At 62.9% G+C, this 15,464-nt stretch overlaps 2 protein-coding genes across 3 annotated transcripts in view; one reads left to right on the top strand and one right to left on the bottom strand.

The window, feature by feature from the left end:
* Nucleotides 1–1,704: 1,704 nt before the first annotated feature.
* Nucleotides 1,705–7,014, top strand: SHISA8 (shisa family member 8). Its single transcript, XM_060023975.1, has 4 exons — nt 1,705–2,231; nt 4,899–5,032; nt 5,808–5,954; nt 6,327–7,014. Exons 1-4 carry the CDS (start codon nt 1,708–1,710, stop codon nt 6,719–6,721), a joined length of 1,200 nt encoding a protein of 399 aa, XP_059879958.1. The 5' UTR covers nt 1,705–1,707; the 3' UTR covers nt 6,722–7,014.
* Nucleotides 7,015–9,443: 2,429 nt separating this feature from the next.
* SREBF2 (sterol regulatory element binding transcription factor 2) overlaps nt 9,444–15,464 on the bottom strand; it is a 60,567-nt gene continuing 54,546 nt past the window's right edge. For both annotated transcript variants that reach the window (XM_060025762.1, XM_060025763.1), the window contains 3 exons: nt 13,326–13,511; nt 11,720–11,831; nt 9,444–11,248 (listed from right to left, as the gene is read on the bottom strand). In XM_060025762.1, coding sequence (XP_059881745.1) covers nt 11,028–11,248; nt 11,720–11,831; nt 13,326–13,511 — 519 coding nt within the window. In that variant the 3' untranslated portion in view covers nt 9,444–11,027. The remainder of the gene's footprint in view (nt 11,249–11,719; nt 11,832–13,325; nt 13,512–15,464) is intronic.

The following is a 15,464-nucleotide window of genomic DNA, read 5'->3' as shown; positions in this document are numbered from 1 at the left end:
CTAGGAGCCCAAATTCTTTATCTGAAACTAGAGACTAGAGTCACTTCACTTCATTCATTCAGCAAATACGGCAGAGGCCTGCCCTGTGTGGGAACATCGGAGAAGTGGTCCATGCAGCCCTTGCCCTCCTGACGCTCCCATCTAGACAGTGGGAGGCCCCGTATTGATCCCTGACCCCAGAACGGGCAGTTTTTGATGTTAAAATGAGAAACAGGCAGAGAAAAGCAAAGCACCTGGGATCGGGTCATATTCTCCAATTAAAACTAACTTCAAAAACACAGCCGAGGGCTTCCCTGGTGGTGCAGTGGTTGAGAGTCCGCCTGCCGATGCAGGGGACACGGGTTCGTGCCCCGGTCCGGGAAGATCCCACATGCCGCGGAGCGGCTGGGCCCGTGAGTCATGGCCGCTGGGCCTGTGCGTCCGGAGCCTGTGCTCCGCAACGGGAGAGGCCACAACGGTGAGAGGCTCGCGTACCGCAAAAAAAAAACAAAACCACAGCCGAGTAGTGCTCCGAGTAGGTTCCATACCTGCCCTTCACCCTCTTCCCCCGGGCTTGAGAAAGGACCTGAGCATCCTGTGGGGACCAGGGCAAAGGATCTGCCCATGGCTCTGCCCCCAGGCGACGCCCTGCTGTCCTCATACAAGGCAGGGGCTAAACCAATCTCCTCCTTTTCACACCTGGGGTGGCGGAGAGATCCCAGGAGGGCGCCGACCAGGCCAGGTCCATCGCCCATAGGCGTGGGGTCACCCCAGGACCCCAGCCCGGTGACTGAGAAGTTCTTGGACCAGGGTGTGCGCCCCGGGGTTAAAGCTCCTCCCTAGGTGGCGCGGAGGGGACCCATACTTGGCCCTCTGCTGCGGCTCTGCTGGGAGTTTCCTTCCCACTTAACATTCCCTGCCTCAAGTCACACCTCTGTCTCGATCGGAACCGATGGAGGAGACGGGAAGGAAGGCGGGTGGGCAGCAACGACTCTCTGGGGCTGCTGGGTCCTTTCAGTCCCCGCACCTGTGAACCGAAGCGCTCCCGCGGCGGGCGTAATGTCCGAAGTAACAGTTCCGAGAGCCTTGAGCTGAACCCTCTGGAGCGCCAGTTCCGGGGAATGTTTGGGGGAGGCCTTCGGGGAGGGTCCCTGGTGGGGCACCCAGGCTGTGCGGGCCCTGCCGCGCCCCCTCCCTCCCGTCGCCTCGGCCGCGCTCCTCCCCCGGCTCTGCTTCCCTCCCGCCTGTCCCCCTTCCCCCCGCTGTCTCCCTCCCCCGCCCGCCCGAGGCCGCGCGGAGCCGGAGCCGCAGCCAGAGCGCGGGCAGCGCGGAGCGGGCGGCGGGAAGGCAGCCGTGTCCGGCGGCCCGCCGCCCCCGCTAGGCCCCAGACTCGCACACCCGCCGGGCCGGGGAGAGGCCGGGACCGAGCGCAGGCGAGGACCCGCCGCCCTGCCCGGGAGGAGTCCCAGGGCGCGGACTGGCTGGCTCGGGTCCGAGGTGAGGCTCGGCGTAGGACGCGCCCGCCGGAGGCGCGGCCCCGCGAGCCCACCAGGGTCTGGGGTCCTCTCAGGAAGCTGACGACCGAGGAGGTATCCGCCGGGAGCCAGCGCTAGGACGGCAGGGCGGGCTTGATCCCTGCGGGCGCGGACGAGCGGACCCGGAGCGCGGCGGGAGGGAGCCGCGGCGCGCCGCCATGCGCCGGGTGCTGTAGCCGAAGGCGCGGGCCCGATGGAGCGGGCCTGGGCGCAGGGGCTGCGCGGAGGCCGCGGCCCGCCGGCGCTCGGGCTCGCGCTCGGGCTGGCTCTGCTGCTGGCGCGGCCGCCGTCGGGCAGCGCGGGGTCCCCCGAGGCGCAGGAGCCGGCGGCGCCCGGCACGGCGGCCCCGGCCGGGGGCGACCGCTGCCGCGGCTACTACGACGTGATGGGGCAGTGGGACCCGCCCTTCAACTGCAGCTCAGGCGCCTACAACTTCTGCTGCGGCACGTGCGGCTACCGCTTCTGCTGCCACGACGGACCGCGGCGCCTTGACCAGAGCCGCTGCTCCAACTACGACACGCCGGCCTGGGTTCAGACTGGCCGGCCTCCCGCGCGTGCCCGCGACGCCACGGTGCCCCGGGATCCGGGCCGCGAACGCAGCCACACGGTCGTCTACGCGGTGTGCGGCGTCGCCGCCCTGTTCGTGCTGGCCGGCATCGGGGCGCGCCTGGGCCTGGAGAGGGCGCACATACCGCGCGCGCGGCGCACCGTGACCAGGTGAGAGCGCGCCGGCCGGGGCCGGGGTCCGGGATCCCCTCCCAGCCCAGGGACAGGTGGCCTGCCAGGTGGGCGCCCCCTCGCGATCCTTCATCCTTCCCGCCCTTCTCCGAAACTCTGGTCCTCTCAGCAGCCCCCTCCTCCAGGTTTTCCCTCCCTGCTCTGTCTCCAGGTCTCTCTCGCCCCCCACCCCCACTTCACGGAGGGAGACAGCTGATACCGCTCTGTCTCCCCTTGACCTTCCGGCGGGAGCTGGGTGCTGGGCCGCCTTCCCCCGAGGCTCCCGCCTCCTCCGGAGTGGGCGGGGAAGGCAGGTCGCTCGACCGAGGGCACAAGATCCGCGCCTAGGGGAGGGGACCTGGGGCCCCCGAGCCCCACTAGCGCAGGGTGGAGGCGTGGGTCCCCGGGGAAGGGACACTTTCTATAGCTCTCTTGGCTCTCTCCCCACTTTTCCCTCCCTCCTCCCCTCCCACCCCGCATAGTTGTGACTCAGGCCTGACCTTATTTCCCTAGGATTTTTAAAAGGCCTCCCCACTCACCCCACTCAGTGCCCCCAGGCAGGGTCAGGGTATCCCCCTGTGTAGAAGCGGACCTGAAGTGTGTATGTGGCGGGGTACAGATTCGTTTTTGGTGAGGACTGGACAGGTGTTAGCTGAGTTCTGAGTTTCATGTGACGTGGGGGCCACAGGACCCAGGTTCTCTTCCTCAGCTGGGATGGGGCTCTGGGATTCTGTGTCCTGACCCTGGAAGCCTCACCTGCCCCCAACACACTCACACCCCCCCTGCCCCCGACACACTCACATGCCCCCAGCCACCCCCATCCTGGGCCCTGCACCCTCCTCACTTGCTCACCCAGGTCCCCACTCCCTTGGCTGTGTGGGCTGCTGACATGTGTAAGACAGGCAGGCTGGTACTTAGAAGTGACAGTGGAGAGAGGCCCCCATGCCTGGGTGGGCTAGGTGTGGACGCTTCCCCACTCCTAGACCTCAAGGGCAAGAGGGCTTCCTTGGCACTCCACGGCATCCCTTGTCCCCCAGACCACTTAGGCCACCAGCTCCCAGACAGCTGTAGGGCAGAGCTGGGCCTGGAACCCTGGCCTCAGCTACTGTGCTGCATCCGTGATGTGTAATGTGGTGGCTCTCAGCCTGGGTCCTGGATGCTTCAGAAGCACGGCCTGGGCTTCCTGAGCTTGGAGCCTCATGCTGGGTGAGGGGGAGAGGACAGGGCCTGTTCTTGACCAGAGTGGGGCAGCAGGAACTGAGGGCCATGATGGTGTAGAGGGCGTGGCTGGGGCAGCCTAGTGACTCGTTCACTGGAACCCACTTCATCCTCAGGGGACCGGGAAACAAGTCTAGTAATGCTTCAGGAAGAGCTGGACCACCCTGATGTGCTGTGTGGCCCGGGCCAGTGCCTTCCTCTCTCTGGGCTTTAGGGTCCTGTGTGCCCTGACTCCTGCTTCTTATCTGGGGAGACCTGGAGCCTCACTTCAGTTCGTGTGTGGCTATGCTCTGAACCCCTGCCCTCCCCTCAAGTCTCACCCTTAATTCTGCCGTGTTGAGGTTGGTGGTCAGGGAAGGCTTCTCAGAGGGTTTGGTGAGGAGTCGGAGTCTGTCTTTGGAGAAAGTTTTTGCGAAGGTTCAGAGGCATGAAAATTGCTCAGGTGTTTGGGAGGGCTGGTTGGTGACTGCTTGCTCGGAGATGAGACCACAGGTGTGGGCAGCTGAGGAGTGGGCAGGGCATGAAGGTCAACTCAGGCAGGCACTAGGAGACTTTCAGACCCTGCCACATTGCAGCCAAACTGCGCCCACCCCAGGTGTCCCACCTCCAGTGTGCTTCTTCATGAATCAGTCATTTGAGGCCCCAGCTCCAGGAGGGAGAGACCAAGCTAGGAGAAAATCATGGGTTCCGTGCTCTGAAGGCAGCTGGGCTGAAGGCTGGGTCTGGCTGTCTGTGGGGAAGGCTCAGTCGGATTCCGTCACAGCTGGGTGGGGGCTGGGTGTCCTGGTAGCCAGGGAGGCGGCTGCCCAAGGTCACACAGCCTTTGGTGCGGGGCTGCCACTGCAGGATCTCCTGGTTCCTCCTTCCCCTCATTTGTCTGTCCTCCGTGCTTGTGCTGGCAGCTCTGTTCCAGAACCCAGCAGAAGCCCCTGCTGCAGGAGGGGCGTTAGGTAGGCAGGTAGAAAAGGCTTCCTGGTAGAGGAAGGGTTCTGGTGGGGTTTGAAGAATGAGTAGGAGTTTTCCCGGAGGAGATGGAGGAAAGTAAGTGATGCCAGAGGGAATGGCACAAACAAAGTCCAAGAGCCTGATACACTCACAGAGCTTGTGTTGGGAGAGGAGGCTCAACATGGAGGATCTGGGGGAGTGGACTCCAGAAAGGGGAGGAGGGGAGCCTTTGGAAAATAAGGTGGCCCTGGTTACACGTGACCCCATTGGTTTCCTGACCTACTCTGAGAACTGGCCATGTGGAGGCTACAGGTCGTGCCTGGGAGGGGAAACTGGATGTATGAGGTCAATCACAGGAGAGAAGGGAGGCCAGAGGGGTTGAAAGAGCTGCCCAGGGCCACACAGTGAGAAGCGATGGCCGGGGCTGGCCTTTGATAGACCAGACCTGGCTGATGGGGAAGCAGGAGGCGTGGAGGGCTGCTTGTCACCACTCTTTCCCCACAGGACACTGACAGAACTTCTGAAGCAGCCTGGCCCCCAGGAGCCACTGCCTCCACCTCTGGACCCACCTCTGGGTAGCTGTGTCCAGGTGCAGATGGGCGATGGCCTCCCCCGGGGCTCCCTCCACAGGAGCACAGGTGAGTAGACTAGCGGGAGGGTGTTTGCTGATCTACAGCACAGAGCCGCCCTTGTCTGAGGAGGGCCTGGGAGCAGGGGAAGGGGTGTGCTGAGGCTGTGAGCTGTTTCCCAAATAGAAGTGAGCCGCCTGCCTCTGCAGGTGTGTGAGTGGGCAGTGGGCAAGCTAGTCAGCTCCTCTTGTTGGCCAGGGTCCCTCGACGGGTCCTGCAACGTCCAGCCTCAGGGACTCTGTGAGGAAGGTTCTAGATTCGGGGATCCCCAGCTCAGGCTCTGGGGTCTGCCTGGTTCTAGGCTCTGGCTCAGTGCCCTGGGGTCCAACTGGCCCACGGCTGTGGCCTCCTGTGGGCCTCTTCCTTCAGGCTGGTGCCTCCCTCTTGGACTCCTGCTGGTGAAGCAGGCTTGACAGCACCTCCCCTCCCCCCAGTATGGGTTCCAATCCTCAAATATTCTCTTCATCTCTGGGAGAAGCAGGTCCTGGGCCTCAGTGCCAGGCTCAAACGTTACGTGCTGGCAAGTCTTTTGTTAGATGAGCACCGGCTCAGGGCTGGCCACTGTTACTCACGTTATTCTGAGCCAGGCCCTGTCCTAGGCACTGGAGAGTCTGTCTTCAAGAGTCAGGTTCTGCTCTCAGTCTCCAAGGCGTAAGTTCATAAGTCATCTCACAAGCTCTCATTGAATCGTAGCTGGGGAATGGGCTGCGAAGAGGCGGTAGTGCTGGGGCAGGGTGACCTCCGGTCAGCGGGCCGAGTCTCATCTCCTCCTCCCCCCATCCAGACAAGAAACGCCCCATCAACGTACCCCTGGCTTCGGCGACAGCGGGCCCCCCGCGCGCCCCGCGGCTGCAGGGCGGCGGCAGCCTGACGAGGCAGCCGGACTACGCCAAGTACGCCACCCTAAAGGCAGCCGCGCTCAAGGCCGCAGGTGAGTGGCCAGGTTTGTGCCCGGAGCGCCGGGCCCACCGCACCCGAGGTGTCCAAGCTCCAAGACTGCAGGGCTCGGGGTCCCAGTTCGAGTTCTAAAGTTCCCAGCTTCCGCATCGCGCCTACGCCAATCGGCTGCCACGCCTCGGCCGTACCCCCCCCCACCCCGATCAGGCTGCCTGTCTGGGACCCCGTCGCCGAATCCGGAGCCCCGGGCCTAGGAAGCCCTCGTCTCCAGCGGCCTGTCCCCGTCCTACCCCTCCCCGGTGGGGCTGAGACCCAGGCCCCTGCGGACTGTCCCAGCCGGGAGGCTCTGAGGCCCCGCCCCCGGAGCCTGACCACGCCCCCGACCCACGCCCATCTGTCCCCGCAGAGGCCTCCCCGCGGGACTTCTACCAGCGTTTTCCCGCGACTGAAGCTGCCCCGCCGACCCTCCCGGCGCGAGCCCGGAGGCCCCCCGAGGACTTGCCTGCACTGCTCGACGCCTGCCCCTGGGCCCCGCCGGGCTACGTGCCCCCCGCCGGCCCCACCCCATCGGGCCACTACAAGGCCTGGACGGACGGCCGCCCGGCCCAGCCCGCCCCCCGCGGCCACCTGGCGGCTCATGCCTCCTCAGCGCCCCGGAGGCCCGGCGACGCACCCCGGCGCCAGTTCAGCGTGGAGAAGCTGCCCGAGGCCTTCAGCCCGCAGCCCCCTGGCCTTTATGGACGCGCCAGCCGCGGACCCAGGCACCTGAGCACCAACAGCAAAGCCGAGGTCACCGTGTGAAGAAGGGGCCGCTCGTTCTGAGGCACTGCACTGCCAGGAGCCCTCTTCTGCCTGGGGGACTCGCCATGGGCTTGATCGGGGGGCCCAGGCTACCGGAAGGAGGGGTGCTGGCCATGAAGGCCAGCCCTTCTGCCTGCCCACTGGACTAGGAGCCTCGGAGCCTGCAGGGCTCCTGGGTCCACTTGGGTAAAGTCAGTGGTTCTGTCCTGGGGGCCTTAGGGCCCGGGTTCCTTGTGTAAATAAACCCTTTTCTGTGACTCCCAACCCTGAGAATAAAGGAGCCCCAGCTTGGCTCTGCGAGGCACTGATGGCGGAGGCACTGGTCATTGACGGGACAGACGGCAGTGCCGGCAGAGGGCACAGCATGTGCAAGAGCAGAGGACCGCTCCTGAAAGCTGGTGGGCAAGGGTTCTGGGAGCCAGGGAGAAGTAGCTGGAGAGGGTGGTCAGGGCTGAATGCCAGGCTTAACGTCCACACCAGTAGGAGCCACGGGAGAGGGCGCAGTTAGGCCCCAGCCGTCTTGAGGCTGGGGAGAGGGCTGGTGGGCTCCCGAGGGTCCATGCCCCTTAATGGAGGTGAGCCCCTTCCAGCCGGTCACCTGCTCTACAGCTTGAGTTGGCTGAGCCTTGGCTGAGCCTCATTGACATTTTCTGGCCCTGGGCCGGCCCCTGGGCTGTTGGCCACTTGGCCAGTCTGGCCCAGGGCCACCCCCCTGATGACTGTGGGCTGTGGGCCGAGTAGACAGCTGGTACTCAGGATGGGGGAGCCTCTTCCCGGTGGCTGCTCTGGGGGAAAACAGGGATGGGGATGCTGGACCCAGAGCCTTGGCAGTGCCCCCACCAGGGTGCTTACCCCACTCATGCTTGGCACTGCCAGCTCTCCCCCTTCCTGCCAGGCAGGCTCCCAGCACCTGGCCATGGCCCAGGGCATTGCCAACAGCCTGCGTCCATCAGGTTCGTCTGTGCCAGGCACTGATGGGGAGCTTGAGGGCTGGGTTGTGTGTGTGACCCCATTGTGTGACCTCAACAAAGTTTCCCTCGTGTGTATCCTAGGCACACGGTATACTGTTTTAATAACAGTGGCCACCATTTGCTGCTATTTCTTCCATTTAATCCTCACAAAAGCCCAATGGGTGTGTGGCTTTTCAGAAGAGGAAACTGAGGTCCTGAGACCTAAGTAACATGCCAAGGTCACCCAACTGACTCCAGTTTAGGACTCTTCCGTATTCTGCAACAACTGTGAATCTGGTGGTGGGATGGCAGCAGCAGTCGGTGTGGGGGAAGAGGGAAGGTTGTGTCTTGGCAGAGGGGCCCTTGCTCCCAGGGTACAGGGAGTCTCAGGCCTTCCTCCTGCTGGCTGGGCTGCCCTGAGGCCCCCAAACCCACCAGCTCTTCACCCATAGGAGGGTCCACCTTGCTGTTTCTTCCGTCCGTTGAGGAAATCAAGGCCCAGAAGCCCGCGGGCAGAACAGAGCCCAAAGCCCATGTTCATGCCTGCAGTGAGGACGCCCATGGCTTACAGGGAAGGCAGCCCTCACACCCTCAACCCAGGATGGGGTTGTCCCCGGGACTCTCCTGCAGCCGTACAGATACGGCTGGGGGAGGGGGGTGGGTGCTGAGCCATGGATCCTGCAGAGACTCACGAAAGGACTGGGTTCCTGGGCACGTATCAGCCACCCATGGCCACCCACCCTGGTGACATAGGCCCTGGCTAGGCTATGCTGGGAGGTGGGCGTGACCTCTTGGTTCATTCTCAGTCCCAAGGGCCCTGGATCTACATCCCAGGGGGCCAGGCCTCCACTGAAAACGCTGCTGTAATAACTGTGGACAAGGACCAGCTACAGCTGCCAGCCCTGCCCCGGGCTGCTCTGGCCCGTGGGACGGTGTGGTCTGCTGTGACTGCCCTTCAGAGAACGGAGTGGCTTCGGGAGCTGAAGGGACTTGGCCCATTTCTCAGCCCAGCCAGGTCATGGACCATGCACTTCAGCCCCCAGGCGTATCCTGATGTGGCACTGCTGACCCCGCCTCCCCACAGGGCCCAGCACTCCCCCATCCCAGCCCTCCTTGGGGTCCGGCCCCTCACCAGCCTCACTAGGCCCTCACCATAAACTGGCACTTCACATGTGCTGTGTCGCTCAAACTGGCCAACAGCCTATGGGGACTTCGTCAAACGCAGGGACTGTCAGCCCCATTCTGCACACACGGAAGTGGAAGCTGAGGTGATGCATGCGCCCTCCCCCCACCCCACGCAAGGGGACCCAGCTGGCAAGTACAGGAGCTGGACTTGGATGTGACTTGCAGGCCACATCCTCAGAAGCTCACTGCTTCCCGGGAGACGGGGAAACCAAGGTGTGGCCCACCCAATAGGGGAGAGGTTCCTCTCTGAGGGGTGAACACAGAAGGGCTTAGCATCCCAAATCCCAAAAAACCCTGCTGTCCCCTAAACAGCCAGCTCTGTGTCCTGCATACAGTGACCTCTGACCCCAGCAACACCAATACCCCTTTTATCCCAGGTCTGTCCCAGCCCTGGAGTGTGAGCCAAGCAGCCAGCATTGGGAGGAAGGGGCCAAGTGCATGGGCAGGCAAGGAAGGTCCATCAGATTGAAGCCCCCTGGGGCCTCTCAGCAGAGAGGGAATGGCTATCCTCAGTTCTGACCCACTGGAGGCCGAGCCATGCAGTCACCACAGCGGTCGTGCCACAGACCCTCACACGCCTCACGCTGGGTGGTACCAATCTGTGTTTATTCAATAACCTACATCCAGGACACAGTGAATGATTCCACATCAAGGAAGCCATAGGTGTATCCCCCTGTTCAGTGAAAAAACAACCCCCCCACCCCTAAACGAGAATGAGAAAAGGCACAGTATATACACATGACACAAAGGCTGGCTCACCCAGTGGGCCGGGGCCATAAATTACAGTTGGGGGGGGGTGGGCAGGAGAGAAAAAGTGGGTGAGGTCCAAGCTGACTGTTCCAGCCTGCACTTGGCCAGAGGAGCCCCTCCCTGCTGTGTACCCCCATCTGTGCTGGGGTCCCGGCCCACTTTCTGCCCCAACCAGCCTGAGTGGGTGAGAAGCACAGGGAGGGAGGGAAGGAGGGCAGCCCCTCTCAGCCTCCCAGCAGGCCCCGGGGTACCAGGCAGCCCTCGGGTCCCAGGAGAAATGGCCTCCGGGTAGGCACCAAGCCAAGGGATCCAGAAAAGTAGGACCACTTTTCCCTCCAGGGCCCCCCCACCGCAAGGAAGGGGGCTTCATTCCTAGTGCCCACCTTGGGCAACACTGTGCCCACCCTGAAAAGGGGCTTGTCACTGGGGAGGGGTTGGGGTCTGGTCCCTGCCACCCTGGCTTATTTTCAGGTCAAGAATTAGGGATAAAAACAGACTATGGAGGTAGGAGTTGGGGTGACAGGGAGCTGAGAACCCATGAAGGCCCCTGGTCCCCAGTCCTTAATGGGTGGCTTCATCTTTCCCAACCCCCTGGGACTAACCCAAGGTTGGGCTGACATCCCAGGGGGCGGGGGAGTGGGAAGGAACAGGACACTTAAATAAGATATCGTTTATTTTTTAAAAAATTAAAAAATTATGCTGACATTATTTCATCCATCCCCAGGTCTGCCCCCTACCCCCCACCCGCCTCCCAAGGGCTGGGCCCCCTCCTCCCGGGGCTCCTGTGTGGTAAAGAGAAAACAACGGACTGGCTTTGTTAGGCACAGGGGAGGGGACGCAGACCCAGGGAGAGAAAGAGAGATGCCACAGCAACTTAGCCCTGCATCACGGCAACCCCAAGCACACTGATATAAAAACATTCGTATAAAAAGGGGGGGCGTGCTGGCACAGTGCCAAGGGTGAAGCGCTCTGGTGCCCAGAGACCTAAGTCCCCCAGAGGGAAAAAGCCTGATAAACAACCAGGAAGCAGGAAAAGGTGGGGAGATGTTCACAGGAGAGAGTGTGGGAGGGCTGGAGGCGGGGCCGGGCAGCTTGGGAGCTCCCCCTGCCGCTTCCACGTCAGGGCGCCCCCAACTCCTGCCCCGCCCTGACTTTCCTCTCTCAGGCCCACTGGGGCCTGGACTGTGGGCATCTATCCACAGCAGCTTTAAGGGGCTCTGCCCAAGGGGCCCACTAGCCTGAGGTGGTCCAAAAGCCTTGGCAGGTGACAGCTCAGAAGCCACGGCTCATCCCACAGCTCCCAGAGGGAGGAGGGAGACTGGGAGGCAGAGGAGGAGGGAGAGGAACACAGACAGAGGGAGGAGGGAGAGAGAGACTGAGAGACAGAGGGAAGTGGTGGCCGAGGTGGGCAGAGCCGGGGGTCAGGAGGCGGCGATGGCAGTGCCGCCCCCCAGCTTGACAATCATCTGCTGGCAGTCGCTGCACGAGCGCCGGTCGCCCACCTTCTCCAGGGTGCGGGCGGCCTCGGCCAGCAGCACCGCCCGCTGGCCCGGCGAGGAGAGGAAGGAGAGGGGCAGGTGGCGGCAGGCCAGCAGGATGGCAGTGGCCCGCTCTCGCTGGCCGGGCCAGGCGTCCGCCTCTCCTGTGGGAACGATGAGACACGCACTCGCTGAGATGAGAGCCCGCCAGGACGCAGGCGCTGTTCCCAGGGCTCGGTGTGAGCTGGTTTATTTAATCCTCACACCCCTCAAGTGAGGGCGGTTCCAGTGCCCTGCCTAGTTCACAGAGATGAGCTGAACCCGAGGTGCCACAGGCTATTACTCCAAGGCGGGGCCGAGGTGTGGCCCATCAGCGCAGCCGTCCCCTCCTCACTCGGGGTTGGACCACGTGACAACGCGACCAAGGCTGTCCCAGCCCCACAGCACCTCATGGACCCTCCCCCGGCACCCACCAAATCAAGCCTCGGGTTTCCTCGGTTCTCGCGCTGCCTCTGAGAACCCTGCAGATGCCGAGGGCAGGGTAGGGCTGGGCTCCTCCCCCGTTTCCCCGCCCCTCCCCAGGCAGGGCCCGCCCAGGCTGCCCAGGCCGTGGCGCAGGGTGCCGGTGGGCTCACCATGCTTGGCGTTCTGAGCGGTGCGCCGTCGCAGGCTGTGCTCCAGCAGCTGGTGGGTACGGGTGGGGCTGGCCCCCGCCATCAGACGCACGGTGGCTTCATGCAGGAACACCTGGGAGGTGCAGGGGGACACAAGCCGGGGGTCCTTACCTGTCTGTGCCCCAGTAGGTCTCTCTCCCTGCAGCATCTCGTCTGCCACCCGAAGGCACCCCTTCTCTCCACAACACCCTGCCCTGCTCACCCCTTGAAAGCAACCTCTCTCGTCCTCACTCTGACCCCCGACACAAGCCAGGCAGGAAAGGGGAACACAGCACAGGCCACCTGGTGGGGCAGGAGCAAGGCTGCGAGCTGAGAAAGAGGCCAAGGGCTGCCTCCTCTACCGCTGACCCGGAGCGCCAACGCGCCCTCTGGGGTTGGAAAACAAGTAGCCTGGGGGGACCCGCACTTCGCTGGAGGCTGCCTCCAGCTGGAAAACAGGACAGAGGTGAGGCAGGGACAGGAGGGGGCAGGGGGACGGCTGCGCTAGCACCAAGGAGGTTCAGGGTCCTGTTGCCTCCTGTTTCTTCAGAAAGGAACAGAGTCCAGAGGTTTCCAGGTGAAAGTCTGCAGCTCTTCTGTAAATACAAGTCACTGGGGATGGGGGGCCAGGCCTAGGTCTCTAATTTCTTAACATCTCAAGGTTCTTTTACACCTTAACATCTCAGTGTGTGAGGAGCGCTGCCCTGGAAGGCACCGGGGGAGGCGGTGAAGGGCTTCCGCAGCAGTCTTTTCTGAGGAAGCCTTTGATGGGGGCCACAGTGCCTGGGGCACACTTCCTCTTCTCCACGGTGAGGGGGGTGGCTGTCACATGACTGTACTCCATCTGCCGTGTCTGTCCTGGCTCGCTGCACACGGGCCACAGCGTAACCCTGCGAGGGCCCCATAGCACCCTAGGGTGGGGGCAGCCTCACCCTGAGCCCTTCTTTTTCGCACCCTTCCCTCCCCACACTTCTGGCCTTCTCGCTTGAATTTCTGGAAAATAATTCAGGCAGCGAGAACATGCTGAGTATATTACCCTAATTAGCAATAAAAATAAACCAAACAACGAAATGATTTGCGTCCAGCAAGCCCAGTTACACATCTGCCCCCAGAGCTCATCTCAGACCGTGTTGCCATCGCCAAGGGGATGTTACGTGGGGCGTCGGGCAGCAGAACCAAAGCCCCCAGGGGCTCAGAAAAAGAATGAAAGGCATGTCTAGGGGCATTCTGCTGCTCTGACACCAATTATGAACCCAGAGTAGAGAGCTTCCTCGTGGCCTTCCCGCCCCTCTCCGCTCAGGCTGGGAGCCCCTTCTTGCTCCCACTGCCCCCAGAGCTCCCCATTCCCGAGTTTAACTGGTGAGGCGCAATCTGTGTTGTCCTCTGTCTGCGGCCGTGTGGCCTGCTCACCACCATGCTCCAGGGCTGGGCACACAGCAAGTACTCCACCAACATGAGCCAAACAAAGGGATACATGGCACCCAGCCCAGTGCCTGATAGCTCAGCTGACCTCAGGAGACCGACTCCACAACCCCAGGCCAGTGCTGTGCTGGGTTCTGCCCTCTCCCACCAGCAGGCCGGGCCTCACCTTGCGGTAGGCCGGGCGGAAGCTATGTGCCAGCCTGCGCAGGCTGCCCAGGTCCCGCTGGAAGCCAGCCAGCTCAGCGCCCGACGCGTGGTAGGTCTCACCCAGGGCCTGGCTGGCTCCTGCTTGTTTCTGCCAGAGTGCTGTCCGCAGCGACAGGAGCAGGTCACAGGTCAGCAGCTGGACCACCTGCAGGGTGGGCCACGAGGGAGAAGACAGGTGACTGGCCGATTCCTGGGGCAAGGATCCCAGCGCCCACCAGGCCCTCCCCAGCCTGATACCCGCCAGCTCCGGGACGAAGGGTGAAGCCCCAGACAGGGGAGCCTGGAAAACACCCCACAGGGAGCAAGAGAACACCTGGAGAGTGAACTTAAGCTCACGGCATCTAGTCCTTTCCATGGCCCCAGGTGGTAGATCTGTTCTCCCATCTTGCGGGTGAGGAAGCTAAGGCTCAGAGAGAGGCTGCAGGCTCATGTAGGGGGCACAGTGGCGAGGACATGGGCCTGATAGGAAGTCGCAGGTCCCTCCCACCTCACAGGAGCCCTCTCATGGCTGGCCGGGAGGCTGAGATACTCAAAAGGTGCCTTGGCCCCATCCTTCCAGTGGAATCCAAAAGCCTGAAGTGGCAGCACAGCCTGGAGATGGAGGACCAGGGAGAAGAGGCTCGCTTCAACAGAGGGCAACCAAGGCCTGGCCCAAGTGGCCTCTGGGGTCAGGGAGACAGGAGCCCAACAAGGCAGAGCCGCAGAGCAGCTGAATGCTTGGGTTTGGATCCACTGACCCAGATCTACCCTGACATATGACCAAACCTCTCTGAGCCTCAGTTTCCTCACCCACAAAACGGGCACCTCAGGGCTGCAGTGAGCATTACATGAGAGAATGCGTGGAGGCACCATGCCCGGCCTCAGAAGCACTGGCCTCAGCCCACACTGGCGCCATTAAGCACAGATGCCGCCAGGCGCCAAGGCCAGGCCACCTGCCTTGCTCCAGAGGGCCCTCGGCACCAGGGAGCAGCGCTTCTCGAGATGGGTCACATGCGGCCCTCAGGCTCTGATGGACTCCCCCAGGCCATTCCTCATCTTGTGCAGCCTGGCTTTCCCCTTCTCCAGGGTGCTGGACCTGGGGAGCTCACCGTGCTGCCCCAGACCTGGACCCTGCCTTGAACCTGCACGTTGGCTGACCCTCGGCCACAGTGTTTTTTGGCTGCTGACAGCTTGGTGGGGGGACACGGATGAGGTCTCTCTCCTCAAACAAAGGTGGCACTTCTAAGAGGTGGGGTAGCAGCCTGGGGCTGAATTCTGTCCCCGAGGAAGGCCAGCTTCTGTGGAGTTCCCTTCTTCTAGGCCCATTCTCCCACGCAGGAACCCCAATCCCAAGGGTGCCCGCAGCCTCTCTCTCCTTCCCCAGACTAAGCTGAGACAGTCTAGTTCTCACGAAGACGAACAGTACTGGACACCAGCGAGGAATCGCACAAAGCGAGCCGTGGCTCCCCTCGAGCCTCTGGTCTTGGGCCCTGTCGGCACACTGCCTGTCCTGTAGGGCTGCCTGCTGTCCTGGGTTCGCCCCAGGGTCCGGGCCACTGATGACCTCTAGCCAGAAGTGCCAGACCAAACCCTAGTGAGGGGCTCAGAGCCGGACCCTCCAGGACACACCTCCTGTCTCCCTTTCTGGAGTGAGACCACGCTCCTCCCTGCGAACAGATGATGCTTCACCTTCAGCTGCGTGCACGCCTCCCCTCCCCTCTCCCGGATGGCCCTGCCTTGTGACCCAACAGCGAGAGCAGAGCCCTCTGACAAGGCCTGGCTGGAAGTCTCTCGAGGGCTGGGCAGGCCTCTGTGATGCACTGTGGAAACATTGCATGGGTACCGCCAGAACATGCAATGCAACTACAATGCACCACAGCTGCCCGCTCGAGGGTATGCAGCCAGCCACGGGGGTGCCCAGGACGCTCAGCTGGCTCAGGATGTGCATGTGAGGGGGCAGGGGCCCGTGGGGGCCTGGGGAGTCGGGCAAGCTGCCTGGAGCAAATGCAGAGCCCTGGCCAGCTGAGGTTCGCCTGGGGCTGACCAAGCTGAGGGCCCGCAGGACCCAGGACTCAGGTGGGAACATGCTTGTCCAAGTACTGAAAGGAAAGCCACCTGG

The sequence above is a fragment of the Delphinus delphis genome, chromosome 11, assembly GCF_949987515.2.
Source record: "Delphinus delphis chromosome 11, mDelDel1.2, whole genome shotgun sequence".
Classification (NCBI taxonomy): Eukaryota; Metazoa; Chordata; class Mammalia; order Artiodactyla; family Delphinidae; genus Delphinus; species Delphinus delphis.
The sequence above is the reverse complement of the archived record's forward strand: the minus strand, read 5'-3'. Positions and strand labels throughout refer to the sequence as shown.